We start from the raw sequence: 17,404 nt of genomic DNA, 5'->3' as shown, positions 1-17,404 counted from the left end.
TGGCCGGTGGGGGTGCCCTCAGGGTCAGGTGCACAGGGGGGTGACGCCTGGGAGAGGCCTGAAGTCCCACAGACATTGATTAAGCCCCTACAGCCATCAACTCTGCCCTCCCCCCTTCAGAAGACCCAGCTCCCATGGGATTCCCGCCTGCTGGTCATCTCCCTGGCTGGCCTGGGCCCCAAGGGGCATCTGGATCTCTGAAAGGCACTGCATCCTCAGCAGCCCGCATTGGCCTGACCTACAGGTGCTCAGTAATGGCTGTCGGTCTGTCCTGGCCAAAACCCCGTGGGCTGACAGCTCTCACTCAGCCTCCACCTCCTCTATGCGGTGTCCTGGGAGTTTCAAATTCAAACCCTCCGGTGCCCGCCTGGGCCGGCCTCCTGAGGGCCGAGTCCTGCTGCCCCTGGAGCTGCGAGGCTGCTTTGACGGCTTCCTGATCACGTTGCTCACCCCTCCCTCGTGATAGGTAAACTGAGGGCTGAGGGGCAGGGAAGGTTTCAGACTCCAGGTTCTTCTGCCCCCAATGACCTCTTCCCCAGCCTCACTGAGCCCCATTCCGATATTTTACTCATTCGTCCGTTTGTTTGTCCCTGCTCTGGGGCCTCCGTGGGAGCGGGCAAGACCTGGTCTCAGGGCTCGGTTTTGCCATCTCTGGGCCTCATGCTGTTGGGTGAGGAGTGTGCACACTGGGCCCTGGACACCCTGCCCTGATGCACGTTGAAAAGGGTGGATCGAGCACTTAACAGGTGGCTGGTCGCCCTCTGCCCTCTGCAGTTTTCCTGATCCCACAGTAGGCACAGGAGGCTGTGGGGTTCTGCCCCACCAGCCCCCTCCCATCAGCAGCTGTGGGCGTTTCTGTGAATGGGGGAGGCTGAGAGGCCCCCAGGGACGCTACTCCCAGCACCTGGGGCCCTCGCAACGGCTGTGCGTGCTGAGTCATCCTGGTTGGGCGGCTGTGAAGGGCCTCACCAGTGTCCCATAATGTGAGGAGGGGTTTTTATCAGTGGGCGGGCAGGGAGCGCTGGGGGGGGGGGGGCATCAGAGGAGGACAGACCCAGGCGGTGTGAGTGTGCTCCCTCCTCCCTTCATTAGTAGGCTCCTGCTGTATACCGGGGTCTTTGCCCAGTACCCAAAGACCCCAATTATGCCGTTGGGGGCTCTCATCTGGGTGGGAAGAAAGAGGAGAAAGACAGGAAGAAGCCATCCCAAAATAAATGCACAATCACAGGACCGTGACAGTGTTGGCCTGGTTTGGGGGTCAGAGCTGCAGGCCTGCGAGAGGCTAAGGTTGGAGGAGGGGGACTCCAGGTGGGCAGGACTGGGTGTGGGGGGAAGCGAGGAGGCTGGTGTGAGTGGAGTAGAGTGAACGTGGGGACAAGAGTTGGAGATCATGAGCCAGCTGGCTTTGGGCCTGGCAGGCTGGCAGTTTGGATTTTTCTCCTGAGAGCAATCAAGGAAGCCGTGGTTGGCTTCTGAGCCGGGGAGGCACGGCCTGCTCTTGACGCAAAAACATGAAAGCCCGTCAGACCCTGGAGGCTGCAAGGAGGTGTCATCTACCATCCCGGTTGCTCGTGGGTGTTTTATAGGAACTGGGGGGTAAAAACCAGCCCGCCACCTTCTCTGCTTTGTTTCACTGTAGTTTCATTTTGCTTATGGAAGTTACTACAGTGAATCAATTCTTGTCCAAAACCCAAAGGAGGTTAAAATAGGTGAAATTATACACAGGTGTTCAGAGCAGCATGATTCACAAGAGCCAAAGTTTAGAAACAAACCGAGTGTCTGTCCGCCAATAAACAGATAAACACAACGAGACCCTACCCACACAGTGGAATATTACGCGGCCATGAAAAGGAGCGAGGTGCTGGCACTTGCTACAGCATGGGTGGACCTTGAATACATAGTGCTCAGTGAGAGAAGCCAGACACAAAGGCCACATCATGTGTGGTCCCATGTAAACTGTCAAGAACAGGCAAATCCAGATACAAAAAGTGGATTAGGGGTTTGCCAGAGGCTGTGGAGGGGGAGGGGGAAGGGGGAGGGGAGAGGGAGGGGGTGATGGAATGTTCTGGGATTAGCTAGAGGTGGTGGTTGTGCAATATAGCGAATGCACTAAATGGCACTGAATTGTTTACTTTCAGTTGGTGAATTCTGTGTTATGTGAATTTCACCTCCATAAATATTTTGTTCAGAAAATTCAAGAAAAAGTATGTGAGTTTAAGCACTAAAGCCCCTGGGCTGACTCCAGCCCAGATTGCAGGCTCCCTTGCTCCTCCACTGTCCTCCTCCCTTCACAGAACCTCTCTGCGCCAGCCTAGCTTCCGGCATGCTCCCCTGCTTCCTGCCCTGTGATGGTATCTGTCCTTCCTTTCTGACCCTCGGTGGCTCAGGAATGGCTCAGGAATGCCCGAGGCGGTCCCGCCGGGCACACAGGCGCTGCCGGGCGGGTCTGTTCCCTCCCGAGCTGAGTGCTCGCAAACCCGCGTCTGGACGTGGAGAAAGACACACTTCTCTGGTTTCCTAGAAGCTGCATTGGATGGTACAAAAATAGGCCTTTTTTAAAAAACCGCCCGTTCTCAGCGTTTCTCCGGCTAATTCTTGTTGAGAGACTGGGTGGCTCGTCGGCTCCTGCACAGCCCCCGAGTGCTGGGCACTCGGCAGTTCCTTGGTTTCCCGCCTTCAAGGAGAGCAGCCTCGCTCCTGGGGTCCCCCCCACCCCCCCACCCCCGCCAGCCCAGTGGCCTCCTCTGGAGGTGGGGCCCTGTGGACTTTGGAGCCGCCTGGGTGGCGGAAGGGGGCCTGAGCAGACACCGTTAAGGGAGCAAAGGTCCTCCCGGGGGCCCTCGGCTCTCTCTTTACAGCCTGGGCCCCTAAGGACTAGCACGGCCCTGGGCCCCTTAGCAGGCTGGGAGCTAACTGGTCTGGAAATGTGACCTTGGCCCGGCCCAGCAGGGCCTGGGGAGGAGACTTGTGTGCTGGGCCTGGTAGTGGCCCCCCTACCCCAACATGTCACTTGTGGATGTGCTAGTGGACACAGTGGCCTTTCTCCAGGCTAGCAGGCTGGGAGGGGTCCCCACACTAGGGTGAGCTCTCTGGCTCCAAAGGACCCCCTCAGCTCCAGGACGGGGAGGGGCGGGAGGGGCGGGAGGGGCGGCGGTCAGCAGTATAACCTGCCTGGCTGTGGGGAAAATGCTCACTGTTTGGCCACAAACAAGAATTTCCTGTTTGCCCACCAAAACCCTTAGGGTTGGGATGGTTACCTCACTTTTCCTCCTGCTTACCCCCCCCCCCCCACCTGAGCCCTGAGACCTCCTGGCTTTGTTTCCTCCTCCCTGGGCTGCCCTGTGGCCCCTCCTGGGGGATCTCCCCTGTGGGGCCTAGCACCTCTTCTCCCTCCCCCATACCCTCAGGCTGTGCCTAGAGCAAGGGGAGTGTCAGGACCTGTGGATTTGAGCTCTTTGTGCAAAGTACTCGGAAGGAAACTAGAGCAGATGAAGGGGTCAGAGGGTAAGGAGAGGCGGGGGAGGGCTGAGGGGGGTGGCTCCCTGAGAAGGTGATGTTTGGGCTGGAAGGAGGGACTGACTGCAGAGATCTGGGGAACTGCATTCCAGGAGAGGGAACAGTCGATGAAAGACCTGGCGGAGAGAGAGGGTGCTTGTTTTGCTCAGAAAGCAGAGACAGTCCCGACTTAGGGCAGGGGAGGGGCAGGCTGGAAAAGCCCCTCTGGCTGCTGGGGCAGGGGGGGGGGGTGCGGGCAGGCTGGGCCCCACCCACTCTGAGCCTCAGTTTGTCCTTCGTGCAGTGGTTGGTGCTAGGGAGGGGGAGAGGGATACACAGTCAGCCCAGCTTAGTAATTTGTCGGTGGACACCAACACTGGGTTGAGCCCACTACAGGCAGAGGGGCTGTGTGTGTCCTGGTGCCGCGGCCTGCAGGTGGAAGAGGAGAAGGGAGCCATGCACGTAGGGAGCATCTGTGGGTGCCCCCAACACGGGCTTTCACATCCACATCTCACATTCTTGAACTTTTGCACCCATTTCACAGCTGAACAAACTGAGGCCTGAGAAGGGTCACAGGGCAGGAAGTGAACCCAGCCGAGGTCACAGCTGGCCCAGCATGGCCCTGGCTTGGGTGTAGCTGGATTTGGGAAAGGATGAGTGTCCCTGTCCTTATGCGGCACTGAGGAACCCAGGTCCATTTAATGGGTGTCTGCTGGGTGACCAATTCTAGACACTGGGGACAAAAGATACAAAATCCCCAACATTCTGCTGGGGCTGAAGGACAGGGGACCAGACCACCAGGGTATGAATCCATGTGGGTCGGGTGACAGGAGGGTTAGGTTGGGGGAGCGTGGGGGTGAGTAAGGAAACCATCCTCATCAGTAAAGGTGTTCCAAGTGAGAGCAGAGTGTTCGGGGAGAGACGGGGCTGTGGCTGAGATATCTGAGGGCGGGGACCCAGGGAGGGGTGGGCCCTTGGTGGTGATGACGCTTGAGCTGTGGGACCTCTGCATGAAGGGGAAGCCAGCTGGGGCAGAGCTGGGAAAGGCATTCCAGGTGGGTGGAACTGCCAGGGCACAGGCCGGGAGGTGGAACCTGCTGACGGGTTTGAGTAGCAGCAAGTGGCCAGGTGAGAGGTGAGACGGGTCTGTGGGACCTCGTGGGCTGCAGGGATGGGTTTCCTTAGAATCAGACAAAAGCCAGAGTGAGACTCATCCTCGGTGCCTGGCACTTGGTCCCAGGGAAATCAGGTCTCAGGGAGGAGAGCGGGGCCCTTGTCTCAGGCCTCAGCCCCAAGGAGGAGTTCCCGGAGGTCTGGCCCAGTCTCCAGCCTGGGTTTGTGGCCCTGGGTATGGCAGGTGGCCGATCTCAGCGCCTCTTGTCCGCCTTGAGGGGACAGGGTTCCAGCCAGGGAACCAGGCTGGGGTGCGGTGAAGGATGTGTTATGGCCCAGCTGTGTGACTCGAGAGCCTGTGGGGACAGGCAGCCTGGCCCACTGGCCCACCAGGGGGGTCTGGACACCACCATGAGGAGTCTCGACACCGTCCCCAGCTCCCCATTCCTGTGGCCTGGCGGACAGCCCCATCCAGCTGGCTAGGGCGGGACACACGCCACAGGGGTGCGGAACTTGGGGCCAGAGCCCCATAAAGCTAGGGTAGCCTTTATTGCCCGGCTTTGTTGTCAGCTGCCCATGACACGGCTATTAAAGCTGCCTTATTCACCACACATCGCCTTTTATGGCCTCATGCTATGCCCTGGCCCCACGGGGTCTGCCCACCATTTGGCCTGGGGTTAACAGCCCGCACCCCCACTGAGCCCGCCCCCTCTGCCAAGGGGTTATGGAGCAGCTGGTCTCCGCCCTGAGCCTCAGTTTCCCACCTGGACGATGAGGGCCGTTACGGTTCCAGGTGCTGAGGGTGACTCTGTTGTGTTTATGGCACAGTGGCCTCTAAGGGGGGGGGGGGGGGACTGAGGCAGGAGGAGCACGGAGGTCTTGTGAGGGCTGGGCCTGGGGAAGGGGTTTAGGCCGTGTGGACCCTCCCCCACCTGGGTCAGGATCTCAAAGGAGAACACGCTGCCCGCAATGAGTTTCCACGCCGTGACAAATGACCACACACGGAGCAGCTTAAAACAATAATTTATCCTCTCGTATCCCGGAGCCAGAAGTCTGAAATCAAGGTGTCACAGGGCCGCGCTTCCCGGAGGTTCTGGGGAGGGTCCTTCCTGCTGCTTCCAGCTTCTGGGGGCTCCCGTGTCCCTGGACTTGCGGCCACATCGCCCTGGTCTCTCTAGTCTCTGCCTCTGTCCCACGTGGCTTCTCTGTATCTGTGTCCCACCTCTTCTTTTTTAAAAAAAATATATTTTATTGATTTTTTTACAGAGAGGCGGGGAGAGGGATAGAGAGTTAGAAACATCGATGAGAGAGAAACATCGATCAGCTGCCTCCTGCACACCTCATACTGGGGATGTGCCCGCAACCCAGGTACATGCCCTTGACCGGAATCGAACCTGGGACCCTTCAGTCCGCAGGCCGGCGCTCTGTCCACTGAGCCAAACCGGTCAGGACTCCCACCTCTTCTTATAAGGACACTGTCATTGGATTAGGGCCACCACCTCCAGTGTGACCTCATCTTAGCTCATGACATCTGCAAAGGTCCTATTTCACAATAAGGTCCCCTCCCGAGGTTCTGGGGGCACCTGCCAATGCATGAGTCTACCCGACCCCACTCTCTGCCTTGCTGGGCCCACCTTGCAGCTTGGAAAGCGGGGCTCACTTAGCTAGCACTTCCTACACAGCTGCTGTGTGCTCAGCTACCTCCTAGATACTGGCAACAACACAGACAGCATCCCTGATCTCCCACAGGGCAGACCGAACCAGGCGTGCGTGAATTCCCACTCCCAGCCAGGGAGGAGGAGAGTGGGGAGGGGACACAGGGGGTGTCACGTGGGCAGGGAGTGGACAGACAAGGCCTGGCGTGAGCACGCCGATGGAAGGTCCACCTGCTGGGCCCACGCCCTTCAGGCGGGGAAATATGGGCCTCCCTGGACGCCATAAATCAGCACAGGAATGTGGCCGGGCCAGGCCCGGCAGGAGGAGACAAAGGCCTCGACCACCCAGGTCTGGGCTCCTGTCTCCCCCAGTCCTTGCCTTGGAGGCCCCATTTTGTCTCCATTACACAGATGGGGAAACTGAGGCCCAGAGAGGGGCAAAATGGCTGAGGAATGGTTGGCCCTGACAATTCCACCTCCCTAGGACCCCGGATATCTCTGTTGGAGGAACTGGGTATTGGGGCATTATTGGGCCCTGATGATGGATGATTCCAGCTGAGCTGAGGCTAAATGGTGGTTTTGAGGTCCCCCATGGTCCCGGTCCCTCCATGACCAGGCAGTCACAGTGCTGTATTTCCTAGAGCTTAATTTTCACTGCTTCTCCTCAGCCAGTTGCCTTCCCCCTCCTCACTCTTTAATGATCTCTCCTGGCTTTCTCCCCCAGCACCTGGGAGGTCATGGCCAATGGGGTGGAGGACCCCCTGCCTCCCAAACCCCAAAAGGAGGCCCTTTCCCTCCTGCTATGACTGGCAAACCCAGGCAGCCAGTGCCCAGGACAGAGTCTAGACCCCGAGGCCTCCACAGTCCGGGGTGCAGTCTCCCCGCTGCCTCTGTGCCTCTGTATCATGTGACTCACTGGACAGGGTCAGGATTCCTCATGGTGGCAACAACCTGGGTGGATGCTGTTTGGTATGAACTGTTCCCCCAAAATGATGTGTCTAAGCCAGCCGTGGGCAAACTACGGCCCGCGGGCCGGATCCGGCCGTTTGAAATGAATAAAACTAAAAAAAAAAAAAAAAAAGACCGTACCCTTTTATGTAATGATGTTTACTTTGAATTTATATTAGTTCACACAAACACTCCATCCATGCTTTTGTTCCGGCCCTCCGGTCCAGTTTAAGAACCCATTGTGGCCCTCGAGTCAAAAAGTTCGCCCACCCCTGGTCTAAGCCCTGGCCGGGTCGCTTAGTTAGCGGGAGCATCATCCCGGTACGTCCAGGTTGCAGGTTCCATCTCTGGTCAGGCCACAAATGAGAATCCACCAATGAATGCATAAACCAGTGCAACAATAAATTGATGGGTTCTCCCCACTCTCTGTCTCCCTCTCTCTCTCTAAAATGATTTTTTAAAGTGATGTATTTAAGGCCCAATTCCCAGTCCCTGTGAACGGGACCTTATTTGGAAGTAGGGTCTTTGCAAATGTCACTAGTTAAACATTGTGATGAGATGAGGTGGCCCTAAACCCAGTGACAGGTGTCCTGTAAGAAGAGGGGATTTGGACACAGAGGAGAGCCATGTGGCAGCAAAGGCAGAGACTGGGGTGGTGCGGCCACAAGTCCAGGGGCGCCTGGAGCTCCCAGAAGCTAGAAGAGGCAGGAGGGGCCCCCCTGGAGCCTCAGGAGGGAGCTTGGCCCTGCCACACCTCTATCGCAGACCTCTGGTCCCAGAACTGTAGTAGGATAAACCTCTGTTGTTTTCCACCACCTGGGAGACTCGTCAGGTGGCTCTGTCCTCACCGGAAAGTGGGGGGCAGGCTCATTGCTTGGTGGGGCCTCGGGAGATACCTGAACTCCGGTGGTGCTGGGGCTGGGACCCCCGTGCCCGTCCCTGTCAGAGCCCCTCAGTGGACTCCTTGTGGTGGAGACATGGTGCCTGTGCCAAGCCCTGGCCTCAGGTAACTGTTCCCCTCCTTGTCCTCACAGCTCTACGAACTGGACGGGGACCCCAAGAGGAAGGAGTTCCTGGACGACTTGTTCAGCTTCATGCAGAAGCGAGGTGAGGCCTGCCTGTGGGGAAGTGGTGGGAAATGGGCACGAGGAAGGGGGACCATGCCAGCCGCAGCCTGGGCCGGTGTGTCAGTGGCACTGAGTTTCCTGTGGCTGAAGGCGTCCAGGAGGTGTCTGAGGGGGAGACGTGGCCATACCACGTGTGGTCTGAGGGGGAGGCACAGCTGAGGGAGTCTAAGGGGCACGTCCTTGCTGTGTGGGGGGCGGGGGGGCGGGGGGCGCGGCTCAGCCTTTTCCCTGGCTGCTGAGATGGAGGATCCCCCACACAGGGTGGGGCTGGCCTCTGTTTGGAGAGTGGGTTGGATTCACAGGTGGGCAAGTGGGAAGTGGGCGCTAGGGCAACAGGACGGAAGCTCCCCACGCAGGCTTAGAGTGCCCTCTGGTGCCCCAGCCCCTCCCCTGCTCCTCCGGGGGCCTTAGTCCCCCTGTCTGTAAGATGGGCCACAATCAGTCCCTGCTGATTGCAATGCCCCAAACGTCCTGAATACCAATACTGCATTTATTGAGTGCCAACAGTATACCTTGCCACTGCAGCCCATCCCCTCATTTCCCCCTGGTCTGGGGTGAGATGGACACCAACCCAGGCCCCACCAGGAAATGTGTGGGCCCTGAGAACAGTGACAGGAGCGGGGACTGGAGTGAGTGAGTGAGTGAGTTGGTGGGGAAACTGAGGCCCAGACAATGGAGGAGAGCAGAGGCATTTGGGGTGACCCAGGTTCAGAGAGGACAAGGGGCAGCTAGGGGGCCCCCAGAGGTCCCCTGCCCTCGGGCCTCGCCTTCAGCTTGGAGCTGCCACAGGGAGGACCCCAGGCCTGTTGTAGGAACAGGAATGCCCCCTGCAGGGGGGGGCTCATTCCTCTGACCCTGGACAGCCCCCGTGGGGGGTTCTGATGATCCTGCTGCTCAGAGAAGGAAACTGAGGCCCAGGGAGGGCACATGGCCTTGGAGCCACAGAGGCAGGAAGGGGTGGGGCCAGCGGGCTGCAGGGTCCACTCAGGCCATTGCAGGGGCCTGGCCCCTGCTGCTTTGTCCTGGGCCTCTGCCCACCCCTCCCTCACCAGTAGCTTCTATAAACACAGGCCTAGTCAGGCCCAGAGGGAAGGAGATGAAAGGGGAGGGGGCTGCAGCCTCTGAGTTAACCCCTCCTGTGCTGGGATGGAAGAATGTAGACCCAGCCCCGGGGTAGGGGCCCCTCTCATGTTATCGTGTTATCGTCCGGTCCAGCCCCCGCTGGGGCTGCTGTCCCCTGTGTGGTCAGAGAGATGCCCCTGCTCTCTTTATCGGCCTGTCCACACTTGCCTGGGTCCTCCCTCCTACCCCCCTGCCATGGGGTTCAGAGTTTCCAGGCCTGGAGTCCACCCATTTTACCCAAGACCAGCCACCCGGTGTCTTAGAGGTACCTAGAAGGTACTGTGAGCTGCCCCTGGCTGTGGGTGAGGCTGGGAGGCCCCAGATACATCAGTCCAGCCCCTGGCCAACCAGGGCTGTGAGGGTCTGTGTCCAGTCCTGCCTTCTTCACCAAGACCGGTGCTCCTGGAAGGTAGGCGGCAGCGAACTCCTATGCGTTTCTCAAAACCCAGCTCCAAGGCCCTCTCTTCCCTGCCATCTGGGACCCTCCTCCCCTGTAATTGGGGGCCTTTGGGGGAGAGAATCTGTCAGACCCCCTTCACCCAGGACACCATGTCCTGCATCTCACCAGCTGCCCTCCAGACAGAGGGTCACAAAGTAAGAGCCTTACCCCACCCTCCTGCTGTTTCCCTGACGACCTCTCCACCCTTTCTTATCTCCCCCACAGCCCTCACTGCCCACCCTCAATGCCTCTCTGTGCTCTCCCAGCCCCCTCCTTCTATAAACATCCGTCCAGGCCCCACTGGCCTGCTTGCGGCAGAGCCCGGAGGATCTGATTCCTTCATTCACCCCCACCCCCACCAGGCAGAGCCTGCGTCTGTGTCCAGGCAGGATGGCGCTGTGACCACATCTCCGGCCGAGTGTGCTGACACTGGTGTTGCTTTTTCTCTCTCCCCCTTGGGCTGAAAATGAAATTGGGGCGATGGGGGAAGGTCTGAGGTCCATTTTCCTGTGGTTCTCAGCTCATTGGGGATTTTGCAACGTGAGAAGGGCCAGAAAGCAGTGGAAAGGTGGCGGGAGGTGGTTCTAGAATGTCCAGAGGTGGACGGTGTCGTCCAGGCCCGTGGGACAGGCAAGCTGGCCCCCACCCTCGAACCTTCCTCCCTCAGGTCACACTCTGCAGCCCCCTTTGCCCATCTCTAAAGGGGGCGGGCGGGGGGGCGGTAAGCATGACCCTTAGGCTGAGATGTAGCTTGTCAGCCTGCACTGTTCATGGAATGCTCGCTCTATGCCAGGCTGGGCGCGGAGGATCCAAGTGAGCAGGGCAGGGCGAGGGGTGCATAGAAAGGATGCCCAGGATCCCACTGCCAGGGACAGAGGTTTGAAGGGGGCCTTCTCTACCCTTGGCCCGGAAAGTGCCAGACAGGCCACACTGATATCTGAAGGCTCTGAGGCTGGGAACTTCTGGGTAAGAGGATAGAGAAGGTCAGGTGAGCAGAAGAGGGGAGCAGGCCTATCTGCAGGGGGCAGTCCTCCCCTCACTGAGCCAGCCCACTGCCCTTTCTCCCTGGGCAAGCCCACCACCTTCCCCTCCCTGGGCTGCCCCACCTCCCTGTCTCCCTGGGCTAGCCCACTGCCCCACTCTCTAAGTCAGTGGTTCCCAACCTTCTTGTGGCCATGCCCCACCTAAGCATCCTAAAATCCTGATGCCCCCCCCCCCCGTGACATATAATTCTTATTGTATAAAAAGTGAACTCCTATTCACGTGGAGGAAGCCTAAAAGGCCATTAACTTGGTCTAAACAAGCTTCCAAAGAACATGGCACCCATGAAAGAGAAAAATAAAAGAACGAAAGGACAGTTGAAGTACCGAGGAAGAAATCGCTAAGAAATTGTTTTAAAAAATAATAATAATGTCAAGTAATATGAAAATATAGCAAATAAAGTTCCAAAACATATAATAGAGAACTGAATAGGTCACAATATATATTTATATGCTGTATATGAGGCCCCTAGCACCATAAGACATGCAAAAAATTCGCCGTTAATAACTCATTCTCGAATTGCCCCCCTGAAATTCCAAGTGCCCTCCTGTGGGGTGTGTGTGCCACGTTGGAACCACTGCTGTAAGTGGATTAACCAAGCTCTCTCTCCCTGACTACGGCCCTCCCCACACACACCGCAAACCAGCCTGGAGGGGCGGGCCTCTGCGAGCTCAGGCGGGGTTGTTTTGGCAGCTGTTGTGGTTGCTGACGGGAGTAGGAACAACAAAGGCTGCGTTTCTCGTGCTCCTCCCCAGACTTGCCCCCAGCATCTCCCCCTCTACACTCGTCTTCTCCCCTCAGTTGAGTTGAGCAATGAGCCAGATCACTGATAAAGAGACGGAGGCAGGCCCTGATCCAGGGGTCCTCAAACTACGGCCCGCGGGCCACATGCAAATACAAATATTGTATTTGTTCCCGTTTTGTTTTTTTACTTCAAAATAAGATATGTGCAGTGTGCATAGGAATTTGTTCATAGTGTTTTTTTTAAACTATAGTCCGGCCCTCCAACGGTCTGAGGGACAGTGAACTGGCCCCCTGTTTAAAAAGTTTGAGGACCCCTGCCCTGGTCAGTGTGGATCGCTTGGTTGGGCATCATCCCATGTACTGAAAGGTTGCTGGTTCGATTCCCAGTCAGGGCACATGCCCCAGGCTACAGGCTCGATTCCTGGTAAGGGGCGAGCAGGAGGCAGCCAGTCGATGTCTTGCTCTCACATCGAAGCTTCTCTCTGTCTCCCTCACCCTTAATCAATAAAAAGAAATCTTTAAAAAGAAACTGAGGCAGAGCTGTTACCTTAGTACGGCCTGGAGCAGGGGATGGGTCTCACCTGGGGCGATCTGTCCCAGGAAACACTGGGCAATGCCAGGGATATCTATGGTTGTCATTACCGGGGGTGCTTCTGGCATCGAGTGGGTGGGCACCAGGGATGCTGCTCACCATCCCACGGTGTCCAGATGCCCCCACAGAGCGTGACCCACCCTGATGTCCACACGGCTGGGGAGACCCTGCTCTGAACCTGTGTGTGAGCCATAGACTCAGCATCTGCTGCCTGTGGGGCCCTGGCCCTGGCAGCAGCATCCCCCTCGCCCACACTGGCCCTCCCCTACAGGGACGCCCGTGAACCGGATCCCCATCATGGCAAAGCAGGTGCTTGACCTGTTCATGCTGTATGTGCTGGTGACGGAAAAGGGCGGCCTGGTGGAGGTCATCAATAAGAAGCTGTGGCGGGAGATCACCAAGGGCCTCAACCTGCCCACGTCCATCACCAGCGCTGCCTTCACCCTGCGGACCCAGTGAGTGCTGCGGCGCAGAGGGCCTGGGACAGGAAGGACCGCAGAGGCACGGGGCCACGTGAGGAGTCGGAATCCTGAGAACCTGGGGTGGGGCTTTAAGGAAGTTCCTGGCTCTGAGGTTCTGGAATTCAGTATTGAAGGATTAGTGGGAGGCAGCCATGGGGACAGGCACTGAGACAGGGAACAGCAGAAGCAGTCAGCCTGGCTCAGCATTGTCGAGCGACTCCCTGGCAGCGATGCACGATGGAGGCGGGGAAGTGGTGCCACAGCGGGAATGCCAAGGGCCGCAGGGAGTCACGGGAGGTGTCCCAGGTGCCACCTTGTCCCTTCTCCCCTTCCCATAGGTACATGAAGTACCTGTACCCCTACGAGTGCGAGAAACGCGGCCTCAGCAACCCCAATGAGCTCCAGGCGGCCATTGACAGCAACCGACGGGAGGGCCGCCGCCAGAGCTTTGGGGGCTCCCTCTTCGCCTACTCACCAGGTGGTGCCCACAGCATGCTCTCCTCACCCAAACTGCCCGTGTCCTCCCTGGGCCTGGCCACCAGCACCAATGGCAGCTCCATCACCCCAGCGCCCAAGATCAAGAAAGGTAAGGAAGGGGCTGCACGAGCCTGGGGGCTGCTCCCAGCTCAGGTTGTATGGCTTGTGGGGCTGGTGCCTTTCCCCTCTCTGGGTAAGCAGGTTGATCCACTCCAAAGTTGTCATGGAAGAGGGTGGCAAACCTGTGCTCATGGCAAACATTACTAAACAATTAACATTTTTCAAACCCCATGCCCACAGCAAGCAGACATGACTAATCCTGAGCCCATGGCCGGCACCACTAATCAATAGTTTTTTCTTCAGTTCTATGCCAAGGCAGACATTACAAATCAAGCACACGTTTCCCACCCCGACATTACTAATGAATCTCCGTTTTCCCAGTCCATGCAAGGCAGTTGTTAATTGAGCGTGCATTTCTAATCATTTCTTGTAGCACTGGCCCCGTCTTCTGCCTGTGGCTGACACTATTCATCACCATAGTTTTTTTCAGCACCTTGCCCATGACAGACGTTATTAGTTCATCACTGTATTCTTTTCCCTTTGAACTTTAGAATCTTCCTCAGCACTCTGCCCCAGCAGACATCATTGAGAGTACAGTATGGGTCTATCAAATTGACCCTTTAACCATCTCTGAAGCTATTGGTAGGTGCCCCTGGGTAGCTCAGTGTCCCTTTCTGAGCTCGATTTCCTTATGAGTAAAGTGGAGACAATTGCCGCCTATTTGTAGAATTGTTGGGAGCCTTCAGTGTATAAAATGCCCAGCATGCAACAGGCCCAGGTTTGCAGATGCCTGACAAACAGCCCCCCATTCCTAGTTCGCACCCATGGCAGACATCACCAGTCGATCACAGTCTTCTCTCCCCCGAGCCTGGAATCCTTCCTAATATAGAGCACAGATAGCACATGTGGCAGTATGGACTCATGCTGGCCAGTTTGCATGTCTAGGTTCTTATTTTTCCTCTACCACACAGGCTGTGACTCCCTACTTCCTGGGAGTGGCCCAAGGATCTGAGGCAATCCCCACAAGGCCCTGAAAAGTTAGGTCTTGCTCATACTAGTCATTCAGTATTCTGTGGGCCTTGGTTTACCCTCCTGGCTTTGGGGAGTTTCAACTATATCTCCTGTTAAAGGTTATTAAGCATCCATGTGGACCAGGTCTCATGCTGGAGCTGGGGAAGATGGTAGCAGATAAGATAAAAGGGGAGTCATGCCCTGACCGGTTTGGCTCAGTGGATGGAGCGTCGAGCCATGGACTGAAAGATCCCGGGTTCGATTCCCGTCGAGGGCATGTACCTTGGTTGCAGGCTCGATCCCCAGTAGGGGGCGTGCAAGAGGCAGTTGATCAATATTTCTCATCGATGTTTCTACCTCTCTATCCCTTTCCCTTCCTCTCTGTAAAAAAATCAATAAAAATATTTTTTAAAAAATAAAAAGGCTTAAAAATAAAATAAACATAAAAGGGGAATCATGAGAGAGCCTGGAAACAACAGACAGCAGAGAGAGTAGGGGGGAGAAGAGACAGCAGGTCCTAGTGGAACCTAGTGGTCCTAGTGGATGGGAAAGACGGGGACATTTGTTTTAACCACAGAAGCGGGGAATGGTTAGGAGCTGGTTTGGAGTTGGGCTGCCTGAGTTCGAATCCCAGCTCAGCCTTTCTCCAGCTCTGTGGCCTTGGGAAAGTTATGAATCCTCTTTGAGCCTTAGTTTCCTCATATAGAGATAAGAGTAGACTGGGGGTTGTTGAAATGGCCCTTTGAGATGGTTCCTGTTTGAGATGGAAGTGCTTTAGACATGTTCTGAGCCTTGTTGTTATGATTAGTATTATATAATACGTTATATGCTATTATAGTATCTACATAGTACTGATGCTAAATACTATTATAATACTAGTATATAACTAGTGGTGTTATCACCCGTATGATCACCTGCTTTAGAAAGTGTTTTATAGCACTTGTGTCTATTCAGAAACCTAGTTACTGCCTAGGCCACCGGGTGTCTCAGTGGTTAGAGCCTGGTCCCGTATGCCAAAAAGTGGCAGTTCGATTCCAAGGTGGCGGAGGGATTGGTGGGGGAGAGATTAACCAATTAATTTATATGCGTATATGTATAACCCATGAACACAGACAATAGTGTGGTGAAGGCCTGGAAAGGGCGGGGGCAGAGTGGAAGGGATCAATGAGGGAAAAAAGGGTGGCAGTTCAATCCCGTTCAGGGTACATACCTGGGTTGTGGGTTCGATCCTCACATCGATGTTTCTCTCTCCCTTCCTCTCTCTAAGCATGTCCTTGGGTGAGGATTAAATAAATAAACTTTCAAAATTACTTCCCTCAGAGAGGGAGTGAGCATTCCATCAGTGGAGGTATTCAAGAGAATGCTCATTCTTGTGTGGGTGGAAGGCTGAGCCAAGCCACCTCACTTCCCTTTTGGCCACCAACTCCTCTTCTCTCCTGTCTAGAGGAGGATTCGGCCATCCCCATCACAGTCCCCGGTCGCCTGCCAGTCTCCCTGGCGGGCCACCCCGTGGTGGCCGCCCAGGCAGTAGCAGTGCAAGCAGCAGCAGCCCAGGCAGCCGTGGCCGCCCAGGCAGCCGCCCTGGAGCAGCTTCGGGAGAAGCTGGAGTCTGGGGAGCCTCCGGAGAAGAAGATGGCCCTGGTGGCGGATGAGCAGCAACGGCTCATGCAGCGAGCGCTACAGCAGAACTTCCTGGCTATGACAGCCCAGCTGCCCATGAGCATTCGTATCAACAGCCAAGGTATCAACCCACCACCCAGACCCTCCATGCTCTCTGCATGTGTAACAAAATAAGGGTCTTGGAGCCAACCTATGTAAAAAAGTGCCTACAAATCAATAAGAAAAAAAGGCAAACAAATCGATAGGGAAAAATGGGCAGTTGTGACTAGTAAATTCCCTGGCCGGTGTGGCTCAGTTGGTTAGAGTGTCGTCCTGTGCAACAAAAGGTTGCAGGTTCGATTTCTGGTCCAACCGATCGATGTTTCTCTCTCACATCGATGTCTCTCTCACCAATGTTTCTCTCTCCCCCTCTCCCTTCGCCTTCTCTAAAATCAACAAACACATGTCCCCTTGTAAGGATGGAAAAGAAAAGCTGTTCGGCTCCATCCAGATGGGGATCTGCACGTTAACAAGGAGGCACCGCTTTTCACCCATCAGAGTTTGACAATATCAACTGTTGCTCAGGATGTGAGGAATGGGTCCTGCTGGTGGGAGTGTAAATAGGTGACAATTTGGCAATCTCTGAAAAAGAGAAAAGGTGATCGGTCATCTGCTTGGTATCTACAGCAGAACCAGTCGATACCAAGCAGGTGCTCAAGGAAATGCGGGTGTCTCCGCTCTCTGGAAGCAGGGAATTCCTATGAAGCCTTTCCAAGTGGCATAGTGTGAATTTTCAGAAAGCAGGGGATACCTGTCTAGACAGGTTTGTTCATGGCAGTCATTTGCATGATGTTGTAACAGGCCTTGAAGCGATGTGTGTGTCCATCAGTGAGGAATGAGTGAGTCACGTCTGGAAGACTTTGTGGCTGTTAAAAAGAATGACATGACTTGGGTGTGCAACATCGTTTAAGAATTACAATCATGATAAAAGCCAATGTCAGATAAATACATTCTTATTCCATATTTATTATGTCCTGTGTGTGCTGGTGGCAGACACAGTCCGCAGCTTTGTGAAGCTTAAAGCCCAGTGGGGATGGATAGATGTGAAAAGGATCATTGCACCGATGAGTTTGTGATTCCAAATGGTGGCTTTTCTTCTTCCCACAGCCTCTGAGAGCCGCCAGGACTCGGCTGCAAACTTGACCAGCACCAATGGCAGCAATAGTATTAGCATGTCAGTGGAGATTAACGGAATTATGTACACAGGTAACACCTTGACAACTTCACTCCCGGGTTACTTTAGGAGTCCTGGGCACCCTCCGGGTTTGGCCTGCATGAGTCCAGCCATTAGAGTGAGCAAAGTTCTTCCTTCCCTTGGAGACCTGAGTATATAATCAATGTAGTGTCCTTAGCACAGTGCTCAGCACATACTGAGTACTTGGCACAGTGCTCAGCACATAGTGAGTACTTGGCACAGTTCTCAGCACATAGTGAGCACTTAGCATGGGGCTTAGCACATA

The 17,404-nt window shown here is 55.8% G+C and overlaps 1 protein-coding gene across 5 annotated transcripts in view; it reads left to right on the top strand.

The window, feature by feature from the left end:
- The window catches only part of ARID3A (AT-rich interaction domain 3A), a 40,351-nt gene that overhangs the window by 17,694 nt on the left and 5,253 nt on the right, over positions 1-17,404 (top strand). For 4 of the 5 annotated variants that reach the window (XM_059697407.1, XM_059697410.1, XM_059697409.1 and 1 more), the window contains exons 4-8: positions 8,246-8,318; positions 12,548-12,731; positions 13,076-13,323; positions 15,730-16,026; positions 17,052-17,150. In XM_059697407.1, the coding sequence (XP_059553390.1) occupies positions 8,246-8,318; positions 12,548-12,731; positions 13,076-13,323; positions 15,730-16,026; positions 17,052-17,150 (901 nt within the window). The remainder of the gene's footprint in view (positions 1-8,245; positions 8,319-12,547; positions 12,732-13,075; positions 13,324-15,729; positions 16,027-17,051; positions 17,151-17,404) is intronic. The other variant, XM_059697411.1, reaches the window with a different exon arrangement.

This window comes from Myotis daubentonii, chromosome 5 (genome assembly GCF_963259705.1).
Source record: "Myotis daubentonii chromosome 5, mMyoDau2.1, whole genome shotgun sequence".
Lineage (NCBI taxonomy): Eukaryota > Metazoa > Chordata > Mammalia > Chiroptera > Vespertilionidae > Myotis > Myotis daubentonii.
This window is presented reverse-complemented; position numbering and strand designations above follow the sequence as displayed.